Genomic DNA, 26,647 nt, shown 5'->3' with positions numbered 1-26,647 from the left:
AATATATGCTATTGTTTTCTTTTTTAATATCTATTCCACAATTTTTGATGTGTTTGTACAAAATGATTTTCGCAAGTTCCACACATGTTTCTTACATGTTTCACATGCGTTTTCTATGAGTGTTGCATACGTTTATCACGCGTTTCACACATGATTTACACAAGTTTCTCATATGTTTCCATGCGTTTCAGAAACATTTCTCCAAATTTTTTCATCATGTTTCAGAAACATTTCCGAAACATGGGAAACGGGTTTTAGGGAAAAGGATTTTCCCACCCGCGAAAAACGCGTTTTCGGGGAAACGGGTTTCCCACCCGCCCAAGGAGTTTCCGGCAACTATGAGAAAGACCCCTAACAATACATTGAAATGACTACATTGAACTATGGGTTTCAAAATTCAGCTCATATATTTTTTTACCACTGCTGCTTTTTTCCTTCTATCTCACTTCTGTTATTCCATGTGCTTTTGGCAACTTAGGGGATGCGCTACACTTGCTGTAACTGAGAACTGTGTTTCCATATATTCACCATATGCTTGCAGTACTTTCTGAAACTACCAATTACTCCAAAAGCTTAAGCTGTTGGAGATGGCATTATCGAATATTTTATACTTTAACACTCCCCCTCACGTGTGGCCCCGCTTTTTAGGGTTGGCTTACACGTGGTACATGTGGCCTCTCTTTTTGGGTTGGCCATTACATGTGGATTTTTAATACCAAGGAGTTTTGAACCCAGGACATTTGCTCTGATACCATGACAAACAACCAATCACTCAAAAAACTTAAGTTGTTGGAGATGGCGTTACTTAGTCTTTTATACTTTAACATTGTTAACATTGTTAAAGTATAAAGGATAAATAACGCCTTTCTCCAACAGCTTAAGCTTTTAGAGAAGTTGGTAAGTTAACATGGTATCAGAGCCAAAGGTCTCGAGTTCAAACCCCCTGGATAGGAAAAATCCACATGCGATGGTCGGCCCAAAGTGGGACCACATGTGCCACGTGTTTGCCAAGTGGGCCACACGTGCGGGGGAGTGTTAAAGTATAAAAGATAAATAACGCCTTTCTCCAACAGCTTAAGCTTTTGCAGAAGTTGGTATGTTAACAAACATAATATGGGAAAGTGCTTCCTTCTACCATAAATGGCATATGCTATGAAAATTCATCTAATGATGGCAAGGATTGAGGTAGTAGTTACTGGAGTCATCTAATACTGTATATGGAATTTCAATTCTGATTTCCTGTTGGCCGGATTTGCTTTTGTTTGATTTACAGGTTGAGGAACATCGCGTTATCTCAGTTCCTTACAAAAGTGTTAAGGTATTTGCCCCTCTGGATGAATACATTATACGTTTATTTTTTAAAATATGCCTTCATAATCTCAATTCCAGTTTGTGACCTGCTAATTTAAAATGGAATTGACTGACTCTCCAGTGTCTCAATAGAGTTTAATAATACCTGCTTTTTTCTTTCTTGTGGCAGCTTGATATAGATATAATACCTCACCTTTCTTCTGAATATATAAATTATCTTGAGAACCCTATTGAATTAATTAATGAGGCTGAAAAAGCTGCTGAAAAAGACATTTGGGGTCTGATGCAATTCACAGAGCATTTGCGTCGCCAGTATGGAAAAGAGCCCCACTCCATGGAGGTATACAAAGCTAGTGCTTTCAGAGTCCTAATATTGTCAAATATTTTGATTGGTATGTTTGTGGTCTTCATTTCTGCAGATACTTTTGAAAAAACTTTATGTGAGGCGAATGGCAGCTGACCTTGGTATCAATAAGATATATACTTCTGGAAAGATGGTTGGTATGAAGACAAACATGAGTAAGAAAGTCTTCAATCTGATGAAAGATTCAATGATATCTGACGTTGACCGCAATTCTCTAGTTTTTGAGGAGAACCAAATCAAGGTATGCATTTCTGTTCTTCGAGTTCTATGCAGGCTTTTCCTAATGGCTTCCAAATGTGTAATTTGGTTTTGATGTTTTAAATGACAAAAAACACATTTTACTTTTGTTCCTGGTTTTGATGTTGCCCAGGCCGAACTTCTTCTGGAGTTACCAAGAGAACAGCTGCTTAATTGGATTTTTCAATGCTTAGCTGAACTTTATGCTTCATTGCCAGCTCTTGTGAAATACTGATTCTAGATCAATACAAGATTAGTGGTTCCTTAATTTTTAATCTTTTACGTTCTTGGAGTTCTCTCCTATTATCGATCCGGACTACATCATACTAGCAAGGGGTGCCCTACACTAAAAATGAGAAAAGGGAACTACCCAGATTCTATTGAACTTCTTTGGATATTGGCCGGAGCAATTACCAAGGGTGTCACCTCCGTCGTTCAAAATCTTTTCATCTGCCCCTGCCTGGTATACTTTATTACACTGGGTTGGCCTTGTACAGAGCCTTTAAATGTAAACTATACATTTATTCAAAGTTCAAACCAGATAGCGACCATTAAAATTCCAAACATATACTTCTTTTGGGTGGAGTCCATGATCATAAATACGACACTACAACATGGGCAGGTATACTTCAATATTTTCAACCCCTTGAATTGTTTGATTTGTTTCTGTTAATGCATGCCGTTCTAATCCAAGGTGCTTGTGGCAGGATTGTGTATTGCACAGAGAGCATTGATCATGTTGGTGGGCTTAAATCTGACTGCCATTTAATACCGTGTTAGGTGATTGTTTCTACTCTAGAAAGACTGATAGGTTTCTATAACTATGTCTACTTCAGTTGCCTAGTTTCCCAATTCTGACTGCTCTAACCTCTCTTTTTATGCAGTTCTAATATTCAGATGCATTCAGAAACCTGTTTATATTCAGATTCTTTCAGAAACCTGTTGTGATCAAGTGAATGTATTCTCATAGGGAATTGGGTTCAAATTGTTTTGATTGGGCTTTCTTACCCAATAGGGAGAACTAATTTTTGGGAATCTGGTATATCATCAGCCACATGAACTGCCTTGCATCACTGCAGCCGGCACATGAAACAAATCGTAGAGCACCTGACAACTGCATTACCAGGTAAGAAAACCTTGAAGGTGTAATAGCATGACAGCAGCAGGCTCTGGATGATGATAGTAGCTCTCTTGCTTTTGGTTGGTTTTGGTAAAGGCTCTGCTTCTTTCGACGTAAAATAGGCATAAAACAAATTTACGCCCAATTTTTAAGGGAAAACATGGGCGCAAATTTTATTTTATGCCCCTTTTACTTTGAAAGAAACAGAGCCTTAAAACAAATTTTATGCCCCTTTTTAAGTGAAAAAATGGGCCTGCTTAAAATTTATTTTACACTGGTTTTAAGTTGAAAGAAACAAAATCACTCTGAAAATGCTAAAAGGGAAAAAACCTTGAAAGGAAATAGCAAATATGAGATTCTTTTCGGGCAGTGATATTCTCTCCCTCCCCTCTCCTCCTCTGATGGCTATCCTCCCCCCCCCCCCCCCCCCCCCCAAGAAATCGTTTACTTTTATGCTTTTGGAGTTAACGGTTGCTTCTCCAGTCAAGGTGGCACGTCCACCCTTGTGGATCAAATATCAAGGATGGTACCGTTTTGACGGTACTTGACGGTCGGACACCATATAAAAACTCTCTTTTCATAATGGGGCATATCATATGAACATTCTCGAATGGATCATATTCACCTGTACCCAATAATGAAGCATCTCAGTGTCATGCGTGTAGTGATCAAAACTGTTGGATCTGTTCAGCCAACATTATTCCAGCTGATTGTGTGGTTCGTGGTCCATCGATCACTGGCTATGAAAATGCTGCCCTTTTCGTGTTTTCTTCTTTTCTTAAAGAAAAAAAAAGGGCGGCCCAGTGCACGAGGTTTTCGCCATTGCGGGGTCTGGAGAGGGCTAGATGTACGCAGCCTTGTCCCTGCTTTGCAGAGAGGCTGTTTCTGTGACTTGAACCCGTGACCACCAGGTCACAATGGAGCAACCTTACTGTTGCGCCAAGGCTCGCCCCCTTTTTGAGTTTTGTGTTTTCTTTTTTAATGGTAAAAAATTTCATTCCTAAAATATGACCAAGGAAGTCATCACCAAAAGTACAAGAGAACATAAATGCGAAGATACAAGAAAAACTGAAATTACAAGAGAGCAAAAAGTCATGGCAGCAGAAAATCGAATAGCACCAAGTCTTGCTTATCTACTCCTTCCCAAGCTAGTCGATCTGCAACACTATTAGCTGATCTTCTAACATGCAAGAAAATGATCGACGAGCCTTCAATTTTATCTTGAATTTTGTCAAAGAAGTGGGCAAATCTCCAAGGGGAACAAGGGAACCCCTAAGCCACCGGATCGTATCAAGAGAATCACCCTCTACCAAAACCCTATCAAGGTCCCCCCCTTGCTAAGATTTGTTTCCCTGGTGTAATGCTCGAACCTTCGCTTCACTAGCATCTGCAATCCCTATGGGTTATGACAACACCCACATGACTTCCCCCTCAAAAATCTGTAAGAACTTCTACTATCCCTTATGGACCTGGTTTGCCCATACTAGAGCCATCGAAAATTAATTTCAACAATCCCTCAGCTGGAGGCCTCCATTCCTGTACAATCAAGTCCCGCCTCTCAATACTAAAACAAATCTCCTTCCAACCCTCCCAAAGATCGAAAAAATAGACAAAACGAAAAGAAGGAAGACATCTTATCCAAGCAATGGTCAAGGCAATCACTTTAATGAAAAGGAGAGAAGAAAATCTAGATACATCATACAGCATCGAACACCCTACCATCCCGGAAGACATCTTATCCGAGCAATGGTCAAGGCAATCACTTTAATGAAAAGGAGAGAAGAAAATCTAGATACATCATACAGCATCGAACACCCTACCATCCCTTTCTTTCCAGAGGACCCATATCACTTCGTAGCAAGAAGACCCACATCCCAAAGAGTCTTCCCCCTTTCGTGTTTTCTTAAAGCTTAACTTTTAATTTTTGGTGTGCTTTAATTTTTGAACTAGATCTTCATTTAGCATAGAGTTGAGCCAAGTGGTCTCCTTTGTGGTGGCGCACATGATCAACGGTCCTAATCACAAAACACGTCACACATTACTAAGAGCATTCCAATTTGTACGGTTGGATGCATCTTGCCCCGTTCCCACATTGTCTGCTCGTGTTTTACAACTGGGGCAATGAATAGTTTGTGGAAGAATAATTAGTCTTCGTAGAAACGGATTTGACAAACAGCAAGGGAGGAGATCAGGGTCTCCATTCTTTCCATGAAGTCAAATCCATTCTTTACTGTGGCTCTGTAAATCAGCGGTATAAGTAGACCTGGCAAACGGGTGGGTCGGGCCGGGTCAACCCGCGGTTGATGCGGGTGCAGGTCACATGGGTCGGGTCAGGAAATGATCCGCATTTTTGTGGGTCAAAATTTAGGTGACCCGCGCGGCCTGCGGGTGGGCCGGGTTCACCCGTGGGTCACCCTCAAATTCAAAGAGTTGTTTATTTTGGGAAATGTTATCACTGGATTTTGATGAGGGTGGTATGGCTGGCACCGTGGGATGATCCAAACCGTCCATTAGATGGCCCACAGGGTAAATAGGTGTTGCCCCAAAAATCATTTCAATAGGTTGATCCTAACCCTCCGATCCATAGAGGGTTAGGATCAAGTGATCAACCCTCTAACATTCAAATCGGAGGGTTGGGATCAACCTATGGTGCTAGCCATAACCTAGTCAGGCATCAAACTCTTAAAAAATATATTAGAATGACAAAATCATCATCCTTTGCATTAGAAAAAAAAAGCCATCTAACTTGATTAGCATAACAAAATCACCACCCTTAAAAAAGCCAAGTGACCCGCGGGTGTCCGTGGGTTGACCCGACCCGATCCGACCCGTGTTTTTGCGGGTTGGGTCACCCGCAGGTTAGTTTTGATGGGTCACTAAAACACTAAAACTCAGACCCGTGCCCACAAATTTGCGGGTGGGTCGGGTCGACCCGCGGTCTCGGGTCGCGTTTGCCAGGTCTAGGTATAAGTAGTCAATGAGGAGGAGACAAACATTTGTAGTGTTTGACCTACCCTAGGATTTACATGTTAGAATAGTGATAAGTAGTGTTTGGTTGTCAACCTCGTAATGGGAGGGGGTGTCATTACCAATATAGAAAGAGATGAGAGAGAAAGCAAGTCTTTTATATACTAAAAGACAAGAAACTTGCATGGAAATATCAAAACATTGGAGTGCTAATATCATTTCCCAATGCCAAGTTCCTCCTTTTTGGAGAAATTTGGCATCAAAGATATAAGTAGCAAACAAGGGTGCCATGTCACCAGACAAGCAATAATTCCTTTGAAACTTGTCTAGTAGTCTCCAGGGATTGTGATGTTAAATTGGTGACCTAATACCATAAAGTTAACAAAAAAGCATTTTTTTGCTTGGGACATTCTTGAGGATGCGAGGCATGTGGCAACCGAACAGAGTTGGGGCTAGACAAATATCTGGCCATTCATATTCTTCATCAAGGAATTTGTTAGGGACCATCACAGAAGGCATTTCATAGTCAGGCTGTTGCATGAGAGAGCAGACATTTGAGATGAATTAAATGCATAAGACAAAAGGTGAGTCTATGTGGCTGCTCTCTCATGCAACAGACCGGCTGTGAAATGTCTTGTGCGATGGTCCCTAGCAAATCCCTATCAAAATCATTTTCATATAAGATTAGAAAAATGATATTTCCATCCCCTTTGTTTGCATTTTGATTACCTATTGTTTGCGAACAATGTTTTGATAATTTTCTTACAAGCTAAAACATGGATGGTACATTTTCAGGATTGTAAAATCCAGGTTTTAGCTTATAAAATCCACGTTTTAGCATGTGAAAAAGCTAAGATTTTACAATCTTGGATTATAAAATCCCTGTATCCAACTGGCCTTTTTCTATGTCATTTTCATCATTTTCTAAAAGGATGGTCATTATAAATTGACGGATGAATACCTTACTTTTTGGCCGAACCCTAGCCCAACCTGAGATATCATTTCCTCAACCCTAGCTAGACGCAAACCGAGCCTCAGGTCGAGCATAGTCAACGCTAACTTGACCCGGCTCTAAATCTTCAACCCTAACCCAACCCATCTAACCTGTTTTTTTCCAAATCGGGTCAGGTTGAGTTAGGTTGGGTTTGGGTTAACCAAGTGCCAAAGAAATCACGATAAAATTAGAGAACGGAGGTTGGGTTCAACTTGAGTCGTGTTGCCCAAGGCCTCAACCCTAACCCAACCCAAAATTAAATCGGGTCGGCTTTTCCCAACCCAAGCCAAAATTGGGTTGAACTCGACCCAAGTTGCACCCCATTCCCTCTTCTTTTATTCATAAGGGGCACTTTCGAGATTTTACCTTTCTACGAACTGTCTGAGTTGAATGACCGGTAGCGTGGTCGTGGTCCACATGAAGAAAAAAAATGGCCGAAAGAACAACAACAACAACATCACTCTCTCTCTCTCTCCCTCCCCAGGACAACAGGAAGACCGGAAAAAAACAAAGTAAAAGAAAAAACGAACACACAATCTCTCTCTCTCTCTCTCTCTCTAGTTTTTTGTAAGTTACTTTTTCCTCCATTCTCGCGAGCATGAGCTTCCAAGATATCGGACTCAAACCCTCGTCCGGCCCGCACCGGAGAGACACCGGAAATGCATCTGTGGCAGCCGGAATCTTCCAGATCAACACTGCCGTTGCCGGATTCCGGCGCCTTGTCGACGCCATCGGCACTGATAAAGACACACCCGAGCACAGACAGAAAGTGTAAGATCTCTCCCTCTCTCTTACAGTTCTCATTCTTTCCATCTTGTATATTATTTTGATATTAATCTCTCTTTTAAAATTTTATTTTTCTCTGCGGATTTTTTGCAGACACAGTACAAGGCAACGGATCGGACAATTAGTGAAAGAAACATCTGCTAAGCTGAGAGCTTTGACAGATTCTGATCGAAATGCTGATGTTAATGTAAGTGTTTCAGCAATTCCCCCTTTTTTCTTTATTGAAATGTTGAATCTCTAAACCCTAGTTAGTTGAGAATCGGAAGTAAATGCTGTAATCATAGTTTAAAATTTGGCCGAAATTTTGCTTGTCGCTTATTTACGAGATTTCCAGTGAAATTTTAAAGTTTTCTAACGAAATTGCCTAAATTTCCACTGGAATTTTAGACATTTCCACCGAAATGTTAAAAATATCGAAAATTTTAACCGAATTTTACGTGATTTCGGACAAAATTTTCTATCAGAATCGAAATATTTCAATTTCGGTGGTGGCAGAAAATGACACCAAAACTGAAATTTAAAACCTTGGCTGTAAGTTTGAGTGTAGTCTTTTAAGTCTGATTTATCATTCGACACATTTGGGACTACTGTGAGTCATATTCTGAGTTGACTCAGTTGATTAAACACTAGTGAGGGGATTTTGTACATACTACACGGGCAGGAAGTAAACAAAACAAAGAGGCCACATGTTTTTCACTGGAAAATACGTTACTGCGCAAGAGTATAAGTGGGGGCCACTTATTGGATGATCCTAACTTATTTATATCGATCCTACAGATGAACAATTGGATCATCGAATGGATGATTCCTATCTAAACTTTTACTTGGTTTGTGGGTCAAGGGTGTTCATGATGGTTTGTAGAGACTAGCCAAATTCATTGAGGAGTTAAGAGACTTATGTAGGAATAACTTTTTCTGGGTTTTGCTTATTCCTAAAAGTGCTAATGATTTGTCTAATTGTCTTGCCAAGTCGGATGCATCTAAAGCCTCTTTGTCTAGGGGCAATCTTTGCCTCCTAGCGTGCATTTGTAATCATTTTTCCACTAATCTTTGTTACCTTCTTCTTCTTCCATTCCAAAGGAGAAGAGATTAGCGATTTGGAAACCTCCTTCCCCTAATGTTCTCAAGCTTAATGTCGATGGTTGCTTCCTTGGCAACCCGGCAAAGCAGGAATAGGAGGGGTGTTTAGAGATAGTAATGGCACAATCATCCATGTCTTCTCTAGGCCGGTTGGAATAACAGACTCTACTGAAGCAGAGGTTCATGCTCTTCACTACGGTATGAGCTTATTTAGGAGTCAAATAGAAGGCAAGCTCGAGGTAGAAGGGGATTCTTCAAATGCCATTTCTTGGGCTTAAGGCACGAGCGTCGGACCATGGAGATTAGCTAAGTTTCTCGATGAGATTTGTTCTATGATTAACAATAGTTTCCTTTCTTTTGTTCATATCCCTCAAAGTGCCCATGATCTTGCAGATCAGTTGGCTAAATCTGGGGCTTTGAGGGACTCAGTTTACTCCAGGTCCTCTCTCCCCATTGATGTGAATCTGTAATCTATTTTTTTTAATCTAAATATCGTTATCTTTCTTCCGAAAAAAAAAAAAACTTTCTTCTTAAAAAAAAAAAATCTTTTGCTTAGTAATATATATTTCCAAAGAAAAATGTGCAGAGCTTACCACAACAATTCAAAGAAGGGAAAATGTCATGAACAGATATGCATTTTGAAATTAGGAATTGATATCCAAACTCCCTTGTTTCAATAATGACACTCCAATCTTTGTGTTACACTTCTTTAAGTTGCTTTAAAGCCTCTTACAATTCTCAAGATGATCTCAATAACCAATAAGAAAAGTGGTTAATAAAGTATGGAGTGCCATTATAAGAAAGGAGTATGGATATCATTTCCCTTAAATATTGCCCTATAGAATGTCTTGAACTCTGTAAATTGTCATATATTTTCACAACCATTTACCAAATTGGTAGAAGTTGAAAACTCAACCTGGAATTGAGTTTCAAAATTGGTTCAATGTAAATTAAGGAAACCTTATTTTGAATTTTGAAAATTTTAGCTATCATGTGGATTTTCAAATCATTAAAACTATCCTTATTATTGTTTGTGCCAATGAGAATGGTATTATGAGATGCAATTGGCAAGGCCGGCTCGGATCATCATACACACATCCCACATGCAACACCCTATAATTTAGAGATAGAGACTAACATTAGCGTGATCTAATCATTTAAAAGTCTCGAGGAAGATAATTAAAATTTTAAAAAACAGAACTTTTGATAAGTGGTTGAATAGCACATTTCCCCTGCTTTTAAGATGGACACATCAGAAGTGAAAAAAATGCATTCAAGGCTAGTAAAATTATGACATGACACGAGTCATGCCAGCTAATTTGGTGACTCTGATCAATCACATTCCTTTGATTTATTTAAAAATTGATACAAAATATTTGCAATTAAAAGATCTTTATAAAAAAAATTAAGAAAAATGTGTCGCATTCTTCCTTCCATTTTTTTTGGCTTGAGAAAAAATGGACTTTCTGCAATAACCTATCCGAGTTCAATGGTTCACATGAAGAATCATTTGACCATATTGCTTTAAAATTTAATAACTCATTGTTCTACCTGAAATTTGACTGAGTCGACTCTGTTTGGTTGGGTCCCTAATATAGCCCAGCTCTGATATTCATAAAAAATAAAAATAGGCTAAATGGATAATATATTGGGTTGAACTTATAAAAACGACTTGTTTTTCATTGACTTGTCGAAGTTGAACTTGGAAATCCAGAATATTGAGTTCCTAGTCAACTCTTTGAACCATAATCACCCTCTTTAGCATTTTAGAAAGAACTAACATGTCCATGGTGGCTGGTGCACCTTGCAGCCAAGTAAGAAAATAGAAGATGCTAAGCTTGCAAAGGATTTTCAAGCCATCTTGCAAGATTTTCAAAAAGTGCAACAACTAGCTGCTGAACGAGAGTCGGCTTATGCGCCTTCTGTTCCCCCGTCTTCCTTGCCAACAAGGTATATGTATCCCAATATGTTTATTCCACACATCTCTCTGATTCTTGTTTTTTATTTCCCATACTATTCAATTGTATGCTCGAGTGTCGTTTCTTTGATTCCTGTCACTTATGCAAGCAGTCTGTTGTTCTTTTGAAGCAGCTCTGGTTATGATGAGCACATGAGTTTGGATACAGATCAAGAAGGTCAAGCTCTCCTTAGAGAAAAGAGGTGACTTTTATTTTCAGAGCTATTGAATTAAGTGCTATATATGTTGTCATTTATAATTTGATATTGCCTATCTAGCAAAACTAATGTTCAGACTTAAGTTTAAGGAAAACCCATTCTTTGGTCTGACATTCTGACTCATCTTAGGTATTAGCTGCGTCATGACCTACTGACTGGAGCAAGTTCTCTAAGTCTCTAGCCTTTCTGTAGAGTTTCTATATAATTTTGTTGTTACATTTGGAAACAATATCATAGTTAATCTTTTATAAGATTTTAATAAGAGTCATCTGAGCCAATTACCCATCGCCATGTATATGTGGGTGTATTGCTGGATGTTGCAAGCAATCTGTATGGTAGGCCTTACTGCCTCCTTGTTACAATGCAATGTATTACACTATGCATTTCTTTAAATAATTCAAATATAATGGTATCTGATAAATATAAAGTTATCGGAGCTAGTTGCCCATCACCACGGGTATGTGGGTGTATGGTTGGATGTTAAAAGCCATCCGTATGGTGGGCCTTGCTGCCTCTTTGTTACAATGCAATATGATCTCATAAATATAAAGTTATTGAATACTAAATGTCATAAACTTTAATCAAGTTGAGTTCTAATTGAGTCTTATCTATAACTTCGGTTGGGTTGTCACCTTACCTAATCAAATTCGGGGACTTGGGCTTGACTTTTCTATGTTTTAACCTGGCTTTTCAAAGATCAAATTAGACTTGATGAGTGCCCAAATTGAGTTAAAATTCAGCTGAAAGCTCATTTGAGTATCTCTCTATTTCTTTAATGGTATCATTTGAGTATCTCGACTTTAAAACATGTACTTATGTATCAGAACTTTTTGAGTTTCCCAAATTCTTTGTCTAGAATGTTGAGTGCTCTACTGAGTTTTCTTGTGCTTTATGAAAACTGAGTTCCCCTGTTAACTCGAATGGGGTCTTTATCAGTCTGATACTCTGATCTATCACGGTGAAGTTTTGGGTACTCATTTGTGTTTTTCAGTTACTGTTTGATGACACCCTGATTCATGGTTTGGAATGCTTCATAATTTGTTAATATTAGAGGGCATTCACTCTGTTCTATTAGTAACTTTTTTTTGGATGACATAGGGCCCAATTTTAGGGCAGGACTAATCCCTATGGATGCGTGCAATCACCCATAAACCACGCGCATTCAGTTTTACTACGGGGGATTGTTCTGTTAGTAACTGACTGTAATGAATTATTCTTGGCATCAGATGGTAACCATAACTGATGTGTGCATCATAGATAATTTTCAACATATGTTTGTCAGCATGTAGAGGAAATTTGTTGCTGCCCAAGGTTGTGCTAGAACTTTTCACCTTATTTTGTGTATAATGGTTCTGTCTGTCAATGTACAAAACCCTCGGGCCAAGGCATAACTTGGTGAAGTCAACTATGCGGCAAGGGTCAGACTATCAAATCCAAAACTCACAAATTTGTTAAAAAAATAAAATAAATCCAAGTTGGGTCCGTTTCCTTGAACATTGACTTGATAGGCATTGACAGTGGCCTTCATAATTATATTGCGGAAAGTAAGGATTTGGTGCGACAAGTCCAACCGAAAATCATGCATATAAGACATTCGGCAAATGAAATGGCGGACGAGTCAGCGAAACAAGGTGTAATGCTAGAAGGGATGTCCGTTCACATTATGCAGGACAACATGGTGGGTGGAGTGGGATAGTTATGTAATTTGCTTACATTCTTTTTCTATGCGATGTAATCGATGGGACTCATAACATATCCTGCATCAGAGACATCTTGTCCCCTTGTGTTGGATATGTTTAATGATTAATAAAAGTCAATTTAAAAAAAAGTGTCTATTTAGTGTGGTCAGCAGTTGCACTGGGTATTGAATTTCTAGTGTCTTGGTCTACTTTTATGTGACTTGGTCAACACTAAAGAACCTGGAAGTATTCCCGTTTGTGATCCATCTTCCTGAATTTACAGACAAGAAATACTACTGTTAGATAATGAAAGTGCTTTCAATGAAGCCATAATAGAGGAAAGGGAGCAGGGGATTAAAGACATCCAAGATCAAATTGGACAAGCAAATGAAATATTCAGGGATTTAGCTGTTCTAGTTCATGAGCAAGGTGTTGTAATCGGTAAGATGTCATAATAGCCTAAGTATGATATTCTCTGTTGTCCTACTTGTATACTCTTTTTTGAAGTCATGGAGACTTTCTTGGTTTCATGATTTTACTATCTACTTACAGATGACATTGATTCAAATGTTGAGGGGTCCTACTTGTCAACGACCCAAGCCAAAACCGATCTTGGTAAGGCCTCCAAAAGCGTCAAGTCTGGTACATCTTGGGTAAGTCTGAACAACTCTGTTATGCAAAGTGTCTTCGATTAAAATTTTGGCAGTTTTAGATCATTATCACTAAAAATGAATGAAGGGAACCCTTAAACACAGATTCAGAGAGATAACTACACTATTTGGAATAACATTTACTCTTCGATTTCTATGAGCTGTCATTTTTGTATTTCTTTACCCCCTTTTTTTCTTCTAATTTTAGATTTTGCCTTGATTATTTCTGTTTCTGAACAGTGTTGGTGGGTGGCAATTATTTTTGTCGTGGTGGTAGTCATTGTGGTTCTTGTCCTTATCATATAGCATTGTGAGTATTGCCCTTCTATGTGGAACTGTTTTCTTTGTATTTTCTGATGGTGTGTTTTTGGTGAGAGCTGCAAATTTGCGTTGTCTATTGTATTCCCTTTTTTTTAATGGTTTTTTTTTTTTTTTGGGTAAGTTTGAATGGTTATTTATAGTGTGTTCCCTTAGCTGAAGTTAGATTCTCAATCCAAGCAGTGCATCTGTTCATGGCTTTAAGTTTTTTATCAGAGGTGTGAACTTTATTTTTATTTAATTTTCTCGGCCATTGATCTTGGATGAAATACACATGCATTTTTTCTGTATTAATTCATTGTATGTTTCTCTTTTCTTTTATTATTTTCACAGCCGATGAGGGAGGTCACAAACTTCCTTTACCTTTGTGCACCGGTCAGGCTTTGGCCACCATACATTGTCTTACTAGTTACTAATCTATGAAACTTCTGTTTTTGGTAAATTGATTTGAGCAGAAATCTATTTTCCTGGATATGAGTTTTACCCAAAAACAATGCAGCATTTTTTAAAGGGATTTGCTAGCGTCCATCGCAAAAGGCATTTTTGTGGATGGTCTGTTGCATGTGAGAGCATCCACCCAGGCTCACTTTTCAGCAGATTTTGTCTTCATTCACGAGGTGGATGCTCTCACATGCGACAGAACATAAGCGAAATGCCTTCTTCTGTGATGGACGCTATCATATCCCTTTTTTAAAAAAGGAAGAAACCTGCTAAAAGAGTTTCTTTTTTACTGGCTTTTGCATCTAAATTTATTTGATTGATATTGGGGTTTTCAATACTAAAAGATCACACTGATCAGTTCATAATAATCATTCAATTTTCACCTGAGCATCGCAATTTTTAACTGTGCCGTGGCAGAATCGAAGGTTGCTTTCTTCTTTTTTCTACTTTGTGGATGGCCCCGATCAATATAGGTAGGGCCCACCACATTGTACTAAAATTAGAATTGGGCCTCATCTAGAACTACTGAGATGCAAGCCCAGATGGGCCCTAGACATGGTTGCACATCATTCATGCCTGGTCCAATCTCTACTAGAAGTGTCAATGGACCCAGACGATCCGGTGGATCAAAATGATCTGGCTACCATGAATTTATTTTCATGATAAATTAGCTTCATCAAGTGGTGAGAGAGGCTGGGAGAGGGATTTGTTTTCCAGAGAGGGACTCAGTGAGTAGAGGGGCAAGAAAAGCCTTAAAAAGAAAAACACAACTCTACTCCAAATGTGATCGGGTTTTTCCTGATTTTAACACTTACTCACCCTCAACTCATTCATGCCCTCTCAAATCTCTTCTTCTCACACCTCTCACACCACTTGGAGATACTGATTTATCATGAAAAAAAATTCATGCCTGCTGGATATGGTCCAACTGTCGAGAGAGTGGAAGGGAGACTGGGAGGGGCGAGAATTGAGAGGGCATGAGTGAGAAGATGGTGCGAAGTGGCTGAAATGTCTACCACTCTCCTTGTCCCTCTCACACCACTTGATAATCCAACATTCCATGGAAAAAGCTTTCATGGCTTCCAAACATGGCCATACAATCTATGAATGAGGCAACTCTCTGAGTGTTGATTTTCTCTTCTCATGAAATGTCTCCCACCCTCCTTGTCCCTCTCCCACCAGTTCATAAACCCATATTGGAAAAAACTTTCATGGCTTCCAACCATGGCCATAAAATTTATGAGTGAGACAACTCTCTCAATGTTGCCTTTCTCATGAGGGGTATCCTCTAAATCTACCCCCAGGCTTCCGTGTACAGAGAATTAGATGATTCTTCATGTATTGGAAGCCTTTGAGGCAGACTAAGAGCAAACACCTCAAGTTTTGATTCCATGACATTTTCCAGTGGCATGGGAAGTCTTTGAGGGAAGTTGAAAGCATACCCACAGAGTAAGACATTTCCACTTCCCTTCCAACTGCTGTGTTAAACTACACACCTCCATGAATTTATAGGGGATGATCTAACTTCACTTTCATGCTAAATCTGAAAAGAATCTCATATCGGTTGTTGCCACCTCGTGAATGAAGACAAAATCCCTGTGTGGCTGTTGTCAGATGCAACAGAGCAAATCCCTCCTAAGCAGTTGGCACGAATTGATTCGCAGTTTGTGGACTATTGCTGAGAATCTGTTTATTGTGTACATTAGCTTGACTTTCTTTGAGAATAAATTGAAGGCATCATCAATATTGACTCCTTCCCTCTTCCAAGAGCCAGGAGTCAATATTGAAATTCATCCCATGTAATACTGTTGGGAGAATTCATTCCCATTTTCTAATAAAATTCATCCATAGTCAACAGCAGGAAGGCCATCACAACCCCATCAAAAATACTAACAATGGATTTAAAACTGTTAAAGTTTTATTCAATCCCATGTAATATTCCTATTGTACCTCCTTACAACTACAATGGAGGTTAGAAGGAATAACGATTGCCGCGGGTGCCCATGAATAACAAAGTAGGACTATCTTCATCATGTAAAAATTATATGGTTTCCGTCAGTGTTTCAAACGCTGATGCGGATCAAAATGTAAGCAAACCCTAGTCGACTCGAATGACACGGTCGAGGATTGGATTGACACAACTGAATGCTCGCTTGACGCAATGAAAATTTGAGAATCAAAGGAGTGTTGATTGACTTTGTAGGGCAAAATGCAGACTCGAACAAAATGCGGACAAAGTAAAAGGAAGTCGACTCGGGGGAGCCGATGATGTCGAAGATGTTACTGATCATGCAGCATCCTTAGTAATTCAAAAAAAAAAACAGTGTGATGCTTCTTATATGGCCGTGGGATATTGATTTATCAAAGTGGGTTAATTTGTAAATGCATTCCTTACATTGAAATGTGAAAGTACAAAGAGGGGAAGCGCAACCATGAAATTTCCAGGTAATAGATATGGATGTTCTTGGTTATGGGTGTGGGGATTTTTTTTTAACAGGGAATTTATCTAGTAACACGGGGCGGCACCTTAAATTTTATTAATAAGAAAGAAAAAGTTACAAGAGGAGGACATAGAACATTGCCTCTAACCCAACAAGATACAAAAAAGAGGAAAGAAAAAACCCTAAATCCCTTAGCAAAGAAAGAAAAACAATATTCATTTAGTGCGAATATAAGGAATACATAATTGGTCGCATCTAACAGCTTCTCTAGAGTTCTTGGGGAGAGTCCCCCATTCCCAAAAAAACTGCATTAGTGTTTGTGTCACGAGCTTGATTGGCCAAGCTGTCTACAACAAGGGTGTGGTTGACCATGCAACATGCTCAGTAATCCAACAAGATAACAAGACAACCTCAGCACAGTCTATGAATAATGATTCTTCCTTTTTCTCTTTTGTGGAGTTCAAGTGGGTTGTTTGCAAAGATAACAACATCAACAAATTGTCTATTGATTCTTCTTTTTTCTCTTCAGTGGAGCTTCAATTGGGTTGTCTACAAGTTGACTTCTTGATAAATATGCAGATTGATAGAACGTGCACAAATGGCCCAGGAGCTTTTATAGTGTCAAAAAGAAAGTGGGGGATTTGGTTCCTTGATTTGTTTTATTTTCCAAAGGGTTTTTGGATAATGTCCTTTATGGATAATCTTTGCTGGTTGCTGGATTATTCTGTCTGTCTATAGACATCCAAATTAGATCTTTGGCTATTCATTTTGAAGTATAATGATACCAAGGACAGGATTGTCTGTCATTTGTCTAGAAAAACAAAACTGTTAATAATGATACCCTTCTCTTTGTCTTATACCTTTCTAATTTGCTATTAGAAGCTGTAATAATCATGGTTTTAAATTTCGACCGAAATCCGAAATTTCAGATTTCGGTGGGGACCGAAACCGGTATTTGGCGAAATTAGAAATTTCGGAATTTCGGTCCGAAATTTCGGTAATTTTGGTCTGAAATTTCAAGAAAATGCCTTTTTTAAATAAATAAAAAACGTTACAAAATTTCGGAATTTCGGTCCGAAATTTTGAAATTTCTGTCCGGAATTTCAAACGTGAGTATCAAATTTCGACCGAAATTTCGGTTTTTCGGAAGTCCGAAACCGGTACCGAAACCGAAATCGAAATTTTAAACCTTGGTAACAATTCCCAAAAAGCTATAAACAGCTAGATTAGAAAAGTGTAAGGAGATGAGTGTCATTATCAAAACAAGAGAGTACCATTATCATCTCCTTTTAAGCATGCATGAGCAAGAAATTTGTCTTATGGTTCTTTTGGAAAATTCGCAAGAACTCTGCAACTAAAGTGAGTGCATGCAGAGACCACATGTACCTCTTATCAAAGATGCAAACGCAACATAGTTTTCTTATTTTTATGATTTAAGTTTATGTTACGGTCTTAAGCGGGGCCTATCTAGGTACTACCAAGGACGAAATTACATCCATGAATAGAAATCATATGCAAACACAAATTTGTTTCATATGGGTATTTTTATGAGATTCCAATATTCAGAACTTATCATGAATCCCTATAAATTAGTTTATTAGAGAGGATTCCAGTTCTCACTATCTAATGATGATTTCCAATTCCATAATTTGGTAATGTATTACCTTTAAAACATCATATCAAACAAACCACATTCCAACAACATTCCCACTATAATGATCAAAAGGGTTCCTGATTTCTGCAGAGTCCAATCAAGATATAAATAACACCCATAACCCACACACACATTCCCATTTCACAACACTCTCCTTAAAAAACATGTAGAGGCCTTTCAACTGCAGAAACAGATAGTCTACAACAACAATTCCTCCCCCCTTCAAATCCCATTTTCCAGACCAGCAATTCCTCCTCGAAATGAAAACTTGGAAAGAAAAGCTAGCCAACTTAACCCCCATTTGTCATAACTTCTCATTCCAGTTTTCGACGACTTCTAGATTGTCTTCTGTTTAGCCGAATTAGAGGTTCTTAATCATCGCGAGGAACTAACTAACACACCCTTTTTTCACGCCCATTTCAAAGGCTTCCATTAATCTTTTCTCTGTTTGAAAAGCCATGTTCCATTCCAAATTCAGAAGCCAAAGCATGGATATCGGGTGTGATTTCCCAATTGCCTTTTTGACCCCAGTTCGAATGTCTCGGTTGGGTCCCACATCTCTCCAACCCAATCTGGTTCTGTATTTCTTCAAACTCCTCTGCAGCAACGGTCTGCCGTTTCCCACCCATTTCTACATCAAAGCTTGTTTTGGCCATTTCTGGGCTTAGGACACGTCCAAGAGAGTGCGAGGGGGTAAAGGCAGAAGAGTCCTCTCTCACCTTTGCTCGGAAATCATTCTTAGACCTCGGAATCCTTGTGAAAAAGATCGCCCATACATTTCGGGCACACCCGCGGTTATAGGGATTCATCTTTGCATCATAGCGGTATCGAAAATTCTCGTAAGTTGTCTGCATAAACATTGTGAATATGTTATCACTTGTAAGGAAAATCAGAAGGGAAATATTGACACCAAGCACAAAGTTAACTTGAGAGCAGCAGGTGGAAAATTATGCTAGGCCAAGGGGTTCCCAGAATACATTAATCTGCCAATAATAAAATGAACTATATACATATGAGGTGTGGCCGTGAAGTCCAGTATCTTTTCAAAAAGTACCATACGGCCCACTTCATCTGATGATCCAAACCGTTCATTTGTTCGGCCACAAGGTAAATAGGTTGTGCCCCGAAAATGAACGGTTTGGATCATCCGATGAAGTGGGCCGTATGGTATTTTTTGAAAAAATACTGGACTTTACGGCCACACACCATATAATTCTCATATACATATGTTGCACGTAAGACTACAAACAAAGTGAAACTTATAAGTGCGCGCACATAAAAGAAAAAATATAGACAGGTATATCTAACAGAAGGGAATTAAGGGGAAACAAAGAATACCTGGTTGGTGCAGATTAAGTAGAGGTGAAATGCTGTCAGGCCTCCGACGAACCATACTACTATGAATGTATAAATGATGAGAATGCCCGACACGGGTGATTTCAGAAATGCCTTCCAGAGATTACAATCATATGCGTCCATTATTTTCTTGATGTTTACCCAGCAAAAGGCAAAGATGTATATGCATAGCAGAGTCGTGGAGGACACGAACATGAAAAAAAATCGATAATTCCTCTGCATAAAGGGAACAGAGAGTTCATACACAAAAGAAAGATAATGGAAAGTACTACAAAAAGAAAGAGGCGCAAAGAATCGACTCATTAGGTCACACAAAGGAGAAAGCATGGTAACGAAACAATAACTAGCAAAACCCAATGCATAAAATCAGATATTAAACTTAGCTTAAATTTTAATCTAAAGGAGCGGACATAATCTTCATGTGTACGTCAGTATGTATATCCAATCTAGCATCAAAACCAAAAATGAGAAGAAATGATGCATTTAGGCATTTCTCAAAACAAATAAGTTAGTTTCACATCATGACAGATGGTTTCCTCTTGTTTGATTTTTATGGGTCTAACGGCAATGTTTACTACCGTCAAGCGAAAACAGAGCCACCAAATTTTAGAACCAAATTAGAATAAAGGAAACAAAAATAAAACCTTTTTTTTGGTAAGAAACCAAACAAGGCTATTATGACCTAAAAAAATAACCCCCATCTTTTCCACATGTTACAACTACAGCTGTGAATGACACCAGATCCATTTTAAACTACCAGGAGGAACTTTTGTCGAATGGGTAGTGTTAGATCTGCAAATCATAATACCTGTGATTCATAAGTTGCTACTAGTAGCACAACCAATATTTATACACATACATTTGTCCACATGTGCTTCTGAATAACTCTATACATAGACATACATGACATCAGAGTATCAGACATCATAATGAATTAGCAAAACAAATACTCGAAGTGGGATTTGCTAGGGACCATTGCAGAAGGCATTTCACAGGCATGCTGTTGCATGATAGAACAGCCACCTCAGATGAATTAAATGAATAAGACAAAATATGTGCCTATGTGGCTGCTCTATCATGCAACAGCCCACCCACGAATGCCTTCTGCGACGGTCCCTAGCAAATCCCAATCAAAGTATGATCATGACCATTGACCAAATTGAAAACTATTTGCGACCATCTCAATCCCTTAAAAAATGTCTCCATCCCAAAAAAAGGTCAATACTTAAGCATAGGGTAATAAGCAATGAAGATACAGTAAAATGAAAAAAATACCTTCCCAATACATTGGCCAACCCAGGGACAGTGGTGATCAAAGCGCTCAACACAGTTATTGCAGATAGAACAATGAGAGCACCGTGGGGGGCGATATAGCATGCATGTGTGGCAGTATTTTACTTTGACTACCATCCCGTTGACAAGGACATCCTTTGTCGGTGGTAAACTTGAGGCAGCACCCTGATTTCCCGCCCAATCTGTCGATATACTGGAGGCATTACCATCATCTTCTGGTTCTGGAGGATGTGCACTTCTAGGAACAATGCCCGGATCTCTTCCAGAAGTGAGGAATAGAAGACATATAACCTGAATGCATAAGTAGCAATGCAGCACCATAAAATAGCTGATTTAACAATAAAGAAGACCAAGAAATTGAAAGGCATGAAATGAGAAGAATTGAAGTTATCAAGGTGACTGGCAGTCCAGGGGGGCAATCCTCCATAGTCACCCAGGCACTCCGGTGGTTGTTCTAAGTGCCTGGTCTATAAAATATGGGCAACTTCAATGAAAACTTAGCTAACAGTTAACATGAAAAACGTAAAGAACTCACAAAAAAAGGGAGGCCCAGTGCATGAGGCTCCCGCCATTGCGGGGTCTGGGGAGGGCTAGATATACATGAAAAACGTAAAGAACTCACAGTAGTAGTTAAATGAACAGTTCAAACATGTTTTTTTTCCCTTTGTGTGATAGGTAAGCTGGGATTGAACCCCCAGTGGCCTCAGGGTGATAGACCACTGTCTTTACCAACTGAGCTAGAGGCTCAACCGCCAGTTCAAACTTGCAAAGACCTTATATTACCTGACAAATAATATGGATAATGGAAAATAGTAACTGGATTAAAACTAGGAGAGTATTCAATTATCTAGGAATCTTAAAACAACGAAATAATGATCACTCAGAAACTAAAACTAAATCATCAATCACCAATTACCAGTAGAGAATTAATACATTCAGCTTATCAATTTTAGCCTCCTTGGGGCTGCCAATTTACCATTAGGGTTGCATGGACTAGGGCCTAGGACACCCTCACCTGGGCATATGGTTTTGCAACACGGGAAGCAACTTAGACGCACATAATTTCTCTTATCTATGTAAAATTCATGAAATTCATGTCAGAAGAAAAAACTCTTTTAAGCCTATGTAGCAGTAAATATTAGTTTTTTTTTTTTTGTTGAGCAATGACAACCTGAAAACAATAACAATTACCGTAAATAACAGTTATTTGATATCAAATCTTTTGGTTATTGAAATCTGAATACCATCTTGAAAATCAAACTTTTTGAAGAGCTCTTCATCCCTATACTTTATTCAAACTTCTAACCCTGGAGGAAAACTCTTCTGCTTTCCCTCCCTCACTTTTTGTTGGATTCCATGTTAATCAAGCCACTATATAGACACATAATGTCCACTTTTACGAGTTCCAAAATGATATCCACATTGCCTTGTTTTGCTAATGGCACTCCTCACTTTAGTATCCACTTCTCTAATTGGCTGCTGATAGCTTTTTGAGAATCATAGTGGTCTCTTTTTTTTTGTTTTTTTTTATAGTTAACAACAAATTTTATTAGAAATAGAGCCACAGTACAAAGGGGACAAGTTGTCCGCACAAAGTACCCCCAGAGAGTACCAAAGTAACAAAAAATACAACAATTACTGTCCCACAACAAAAGGAATCATAGTGGTCTCTTAAAGCAACTTAGAGAGGTGTATCATGAAGATAATAGTGATATTATTAAAACAATGGTATGTGAATATCAATTTCCGTAGGCATTTCGTACTTATGGGATTTCAAATGCCACCCATGTGGATAACTACTGCCTTGGCATCATCAATAGGTCTTCAAAGATATTAATAAAAATTGTCCGCTTGCTACTTGTCACTTTTGTATTGCCTCAGTTGGAAGGGGTGAAATAAGGCAGAATTATAAACAGATGGCTCTCCTCTTCTACAAGGGCTTATGAAGCATCAAGCTTATAAAAATCTTTAGCATGTTCATGAATATGACATGCCAAATAAAATTATATGAAGTATATACGTGATGTTGTTTACCCTAAGTATCAAAGTCCTTGCTTGGAGAGACTCGTATAATTGTACGCAGTATGTATAGAGACTACAGAAAGACAAAGATCAGTAGGAACAACATGGTTGTTTTATGAGTATTGAAGCCCTGTCTGGGGAGCCTCATGAGCCTCATTTCTGTGTGTGTGTGTGTGTGTGTGTGTGTGTGTTGACTGAAAAGGACCCACAGGAATAAGATTGTTGGTTGTCAAATTGCTGATCCTCGAGGACATGATCGCCGATGCATGCTCATAGCTGAGTAAATGTAATCCTAAAAATACTTTCATGTTAGGAATTCATAATTTGGTGTCTGCCACCTTAATGTGTAATCAAATGCCCACGAACAACATAGTCAGGTAGTAGTTGAGAAGCTTGCATTTTTATGAAAATATTTGGAAATTGTAGCAGGAGTATGTCCTTATGCAGTAGCCACAGCAAGTAAATGAAAATAAGAAAGAAGAAACTCACGTATATTGTAAAGATAATGGCAATAGCTATTATGAGATTCCCGAGATCGTGCTGAAACTCATTTACCAGGTTTTGAGAAACAAAAACAGCAAACATAATCACTGGGATTACAATTAAAAGTATTGTAAATATCAGAGACCTCACATCTGGACCAAATATGAACCTGCCTCCAAGGAAGAATCTCTGCAAGATATTTTAAAAAAATGATGTCAGTTCACTTAACTAAATGAGGCTAGAAGAAAGGAATAGATCACAGATTTGAAGAAGCTCAATCAGAAAGAAAACCATTATGATAGTATTAGTGCAACAAGATATCTATCAGAAGATAAAAAGTAAAAAGGATGTGGATCAAGTACATACACATAATATTAGTGTACTTGGGAATATCTATGAGTGCACTAACTAAAGATCCAACAGGAAAGAGATTTTCAATCTAAAGACAATCTGCTATGAGCAGCTATTAATTTCTCAACAAGTATTATAAATGAATTTCCCAGTATTTTCTTCACATGTATAAACTTAGTAAAGGGCGCTGAATATCATTCTTATTAAGGATTTTAACATATGTTAGAATATACTGTTCCCTTCCGAAAAGAAGCTCCTAAGTTACCACACATCAGGAAAACGGATAGTAAAGATCTTACGAAGAGCAGAGTTTATGAGTTTTTGGTGCACAAAGCATGGGAATGATCAAAAAATCTAAACCAATGCATAAGATTGATTCTTTTGAAGTTAAGACAGTAATAGCTGAACACTTCCATGGGTGGATCGTAATTTTTCAAGTCGGCAAGGTTACAGAGGTTTTAGAGCACTCCATAGAATTGCTACTGCTCTTCTTTCCTGGTACTGAGTAAAAAGGGAATAGCAACGCCAAGTCCTATTGAACAATTTTTCTTTTCTTTTTCTTCATCTTCATGTTGGATTAATGGGTGATTAGTCAACAAAGTTTTTAACAGTTCAAAAATCGTAATTTTTCAGGTCGGCAAGGTTACAGAGGTTTTAGGGCACTTCATGGAATTGCTATCTCTCTTCTTTCCTGATACCAAGTAAAAACAGAATTGAAACGCCAAGTCCTATTGAAAATCTTTTCTTTTCTTTTTCTTCATGTTGGATTCTTGGGTGAGATTATTCACCAAAGTTTTCAATAGTTCAAAAATGACCATCGATGCAAAAAATTGAAAGGAAATTCAAATCAGCAAGATAACAAGTAAGCCATGAGAAGACTTTCACAGGTCACATAGATAGCAACAAACTCATCCTGAACTAAACTAAAATATCAGCTATATGGATGAGATAATGCAGACATAAGAGAAGGAAATACAGCACAAAATGGAATCCCACCACAAAACTCAAAAAAAAAAAGACTAATTTTATCTGCAATACAAAAGACACCATAGAAGTTGAAAAGGCATGATTGGATGAATGAAAATAACATTTGTACAAAACTGAGTCAAGTGATGGAAAAATGGTTTGGAGATAAAGAGAGGAGATGAAAGGAACCTTACATTGCTTCCTTTCCAGACTTGATAGACTCGTTTGGACGGGCCATTAGTGTCGATTATCCGACGATTAGAGTCAGAAAGTTGAGGAGGTGGAGGTGTCACATACATCTTCCCAGACATCCTGATTGAATCTCAATACTACAATCTCTGCATTTGCCCTCCTCTGGGATTGGATATCTTCAAAATTAAAGAATTATATACATATATCAAAGAAATGCAGAAGGAAAATTCAACTAAAATAACAAGAAAATTGCACGCAGCGAGATCGCGAGAGAAAATCCGGATTTATTGAAGAAAAAAAATGCATAAACAATGCACAGAGAAATGTAAAGGAAAAATCTATGGAAATGTTAGTGAAATCCAAAGAATGAAAAGAGATAAAATCAGCTAGTTTCATAAAAACACAAGCAAAAACCTAATAAAAAAAATAAAAAAAAATAGAAAAATGCCACAGCAATTCAGAGATACAAAAGAGGGAAAAACTAAAAGAAAAGAAGAAAGAACATGGCTTCAAGAAAAAAAGAAAGAAAGAAGAAGATAAAATCAGCTCATTTCATGAATGAAATTACTTGAATTTCTCAGGTTTTCACGAAATCTATAAAAAGAAAAAAGACAATTTCTGAAAAACTAGAGAGAATCAATCAAGATGAAAAAGTAAAAACAACCTTCAGAAGATTCAAGAAGAAACGACATGCAATGCAAATCTAGAAAAAAAAAAAATCAACTGCATTCAAGGAATTTTAGTTTCATGAAAATCCACAGAAATCAGTTGATTTCATAAAAACCTAAAACAAAAAAAAACATTAGAAAGAAAATGTAGAGAGATATTATCAAACAAGAAATCGAATAATCGAGGAAGAGGAAAAAAAAAGGGAAAAAAAAAAGAAATTTTATTCATCTCACCGTGAAATGTTTGGAAAAGAAACCGAATCAGACGAATTCAAAGCTTTCAACAGCAGGATAGAAGAAAAAAAAGAACATTAAACCCTAGGTCTCTGCTCAGCTGGGGCTCGGCTCGGCTCGGCTCGGCTTCGGTTTCAGACCCGATTTGGTACAGGGAAGAGTAGGGGCGAGTTAAGGACGCGTTTTGGCGCGCCGATTTTTTAGGGAGAGAATCGCAGGCCAACCGGCCGATTTTGCTGGAAATAAGGCGAGGTTGGCAATTGAAGGGGTGGTCAGAACGATTCACCAAAAATAGAAAAAAATAAACAAAAATTAAAGTCAGAAGATTAAATTACGAAACTGCCCACTCAACCTGGGGGTACATTGCCAGATTTAGCCCTTAATAAAGTGAAAGTAGAGATAGATCTTAGGATGTAAAGAAAAAGGGGGCGGGAAAAGAAGAGTGGGATTTTGTCGGATGGAGAACCCTTTTGAAAACGGGGCTCCGTTTTGGAAAAAAAAATTTTAAAAATGAAATTACCAAAATACCCCTAAGTAAAGATTAAATTTTCATACCATACTTCATCAGCCAAGAAAAATCCTTGTGGATTCGGGCATGGAAAAGGAAGTCAACTCAGGGTCGTAGGGTTGCAACTTGGGTCGGGTTTTACCCACCCAACCCACATCGACCCAACCTGAAAATAACATGGGTCGGATTTAGAAATCATGGGTTTTGGGCCAGGTAGCCAGGTAGGGTTTTAAATAGAAAAACCCGACTCAATCTTGTGTAGAGCTGGTTTTAAAGGGGAAAAAAAAAAAACCTAAAACTCGAATCCTGCCCCAACTCTTATGGGTGTATTGTGACTTTCTTAAATAACATGGAAAA

General features: G+C 38.3%; 3 protein-coding genes across 5 annotated transcripts in view; 2 read left to right on the top strand and 1 right to left on the bottom strand.

Moving 5' to 3' along the window:
* Positions 1 to 3,031, top strand: part of LOC143889740 (DEAD/DEAH box helicase) — a 34,409-nt gene extending 31,378 nt beyond the window's left edge. Inside the window, exons 11-16 of one of the 2 annotated variants that reach the window (XM_077394061.1) lie at positions 1,274 to 1,318; positions 1,481 to 1,651; positions 1,731 to 1,916; positions 2,046 to 2,534; positions 2,620 to 2,692; positions 2,797 to 3,031. In XM_077394061.1, the coding sequence (XP_077250176.1) occupies positions 1,274 to 1,318; positions 1,481 to 1,651; positions 1,731 to 1,916; positions 2,046 to 2,147 (504 nt within the window). In that variant the 3' untranslated portion in view covers positions 2,148 to 2,534; positions 2,620 to 2,692; positions 2,797 to 3,031. Of the gene's footprint in view, positions 1 to 1,273; positions 1,319 to 1,480; positions 1,652 to 1,730; positions 1,917 to 2,045; positions 2,535 to 2,619; positions 2,693 to 2,796 lie in introns of those variants that run through there. The other variant, XM_077394062.1, reaches the window with a different exon arrangement.
* A 4,367-nt stretch (positions 3,032 to 7,398) lies between these two features.
* LOC143889739 (syntaxin-21-like) lies at positions 7,399 to 13,893 on the top strand. 2 transcript variants are annotated; one of them, XM_077394059.1, is made up of 7 exons: positions 7,399 to 7,764; positions 7,873 to 7,966; positions 10,670 to 10,809; positions 10,948 to 11,019; positions 12,997 to 13,154; positions 13,266 to 13,366; positions 13,604 to 13,893. In XM_077394059.1, exons 1-7 carry the CDS (start codon positions 7,592 to 7,594, stop codon positions 13,667 to 13,669), a joined length of 804 nt encoding a protein of 267 aa, XP_077250174.1. In that variant the 5' UTR covers positions 7,399 to 7,591; the 3' UTR covers positions 13,670 to 13,893. The 2 variants fall into 2 exon arrangements, with proteins under 2 accessions (XP_077250174.1, XP_077250175.1); XM_077394060.1 differs by having other exon boundaries at positions 7,405 to 7,764; positions 10,951 to 11,019.
* A 4,363-nt stretch (positions 13,894 to 18,256) lies between these two features.
* Positions 18,257 to 26,063, bottom strand: LOC143889738 (putative protein S-acyltransferase 7). Its single transcript, XM_077394058.1, has 6 exons — positions 25,783 to 26,063; positions 24,883 to 25,056; positions 23,378 to 23,560; positions 20,849 to 21,157; positions 19,556 to 19,789; positions 18,257 to 19,065 (listed from the first exon to the last, which is right to left on the bottom strand). The coding sequence occupies exons 2-6, from the start codon at positions 24,997 to 24,999 to the stop codon at positions 18,637 to 18,639; spliced, it is 1,272 nt and encodes a 423-aa protein (XP_077250173.1). The 5' UTR covers positions 25,000 to 25,056; positions 25,783 to 26,063; the 3' UTR covers positions 18,257 to 18,636.
* Between the last annotated feature and the right edge of the window lie 584 nt (positions 26,064 to 26,647).

The sequence above is a fragment of the Tasmannia lanceolata genome, unplaced genomic scaffold (assembly GCF_043159265.1).
Source record: "Tasmannia lanceolata isolate RefF3 unplaced genomic scaffold, GAP_Taslan_0.1 ptg000013l, whole genome shotgun sequence".
NCBI classification, from domain to species: Eukaryota; Viridiplantae; Streptophyta; class Magnoliopsida; order Canellales; family Winteraceae; genus Tasmannia; species Tasmannia lanceolata.
Note: the sequence above shows the minus strand (reverse complement) of the source record. Positions and strands in the feature narration are given on the sequence as shown.

Excerpts from the sequence above, each read along its gene's own strand:
- LOC143889739 (XM_077394059.1), top strand. The coding sequence starts at position 7,592 with ATGAGCTTCCAAGATATCGGACTCAAACCCTCGTCCGGCCCGCACCGG. Across the intron at positions 7,967-10,669 it reads ATCGAAATGCTGATGTTAAT|CCAAGTAAGAAAATAGAAGA; the intron begins GTAAGTGTTTCA and ends TGCACCTTGCAG. Across the intron at positions 13,155-13,265 it reads TGAGCAAGGTGTTGTAATCG|ATGACATTGATTCAAATGTT; the intron begins GTAAGATGTCAT and ends ATCTACTTACAG.
- LOC143889738 (XM_077394058.1), bottom strand. The coding sequence starts at position 24,999 with ATGTCTGGGAAGATGTATGTGACACCTCCACCTCCTCAACTTTCTGAC. Across the intron at positions 23,561-24,882 it reads AAGTCTGGAAAGGAAGCAAT|AGATTCTTCCTTGGAGGCAG; the intron begins GTAAGGTTCCTT and ends AATATCTTGCAG. Across the intron at positions 19,790-20,848 it reads TTGGCCAATGTATTGGGAAG|AGGAATTATCGATTTTTTTT; the intron begins GTATTTTTTTCA and ends CCCTTTATGCAG.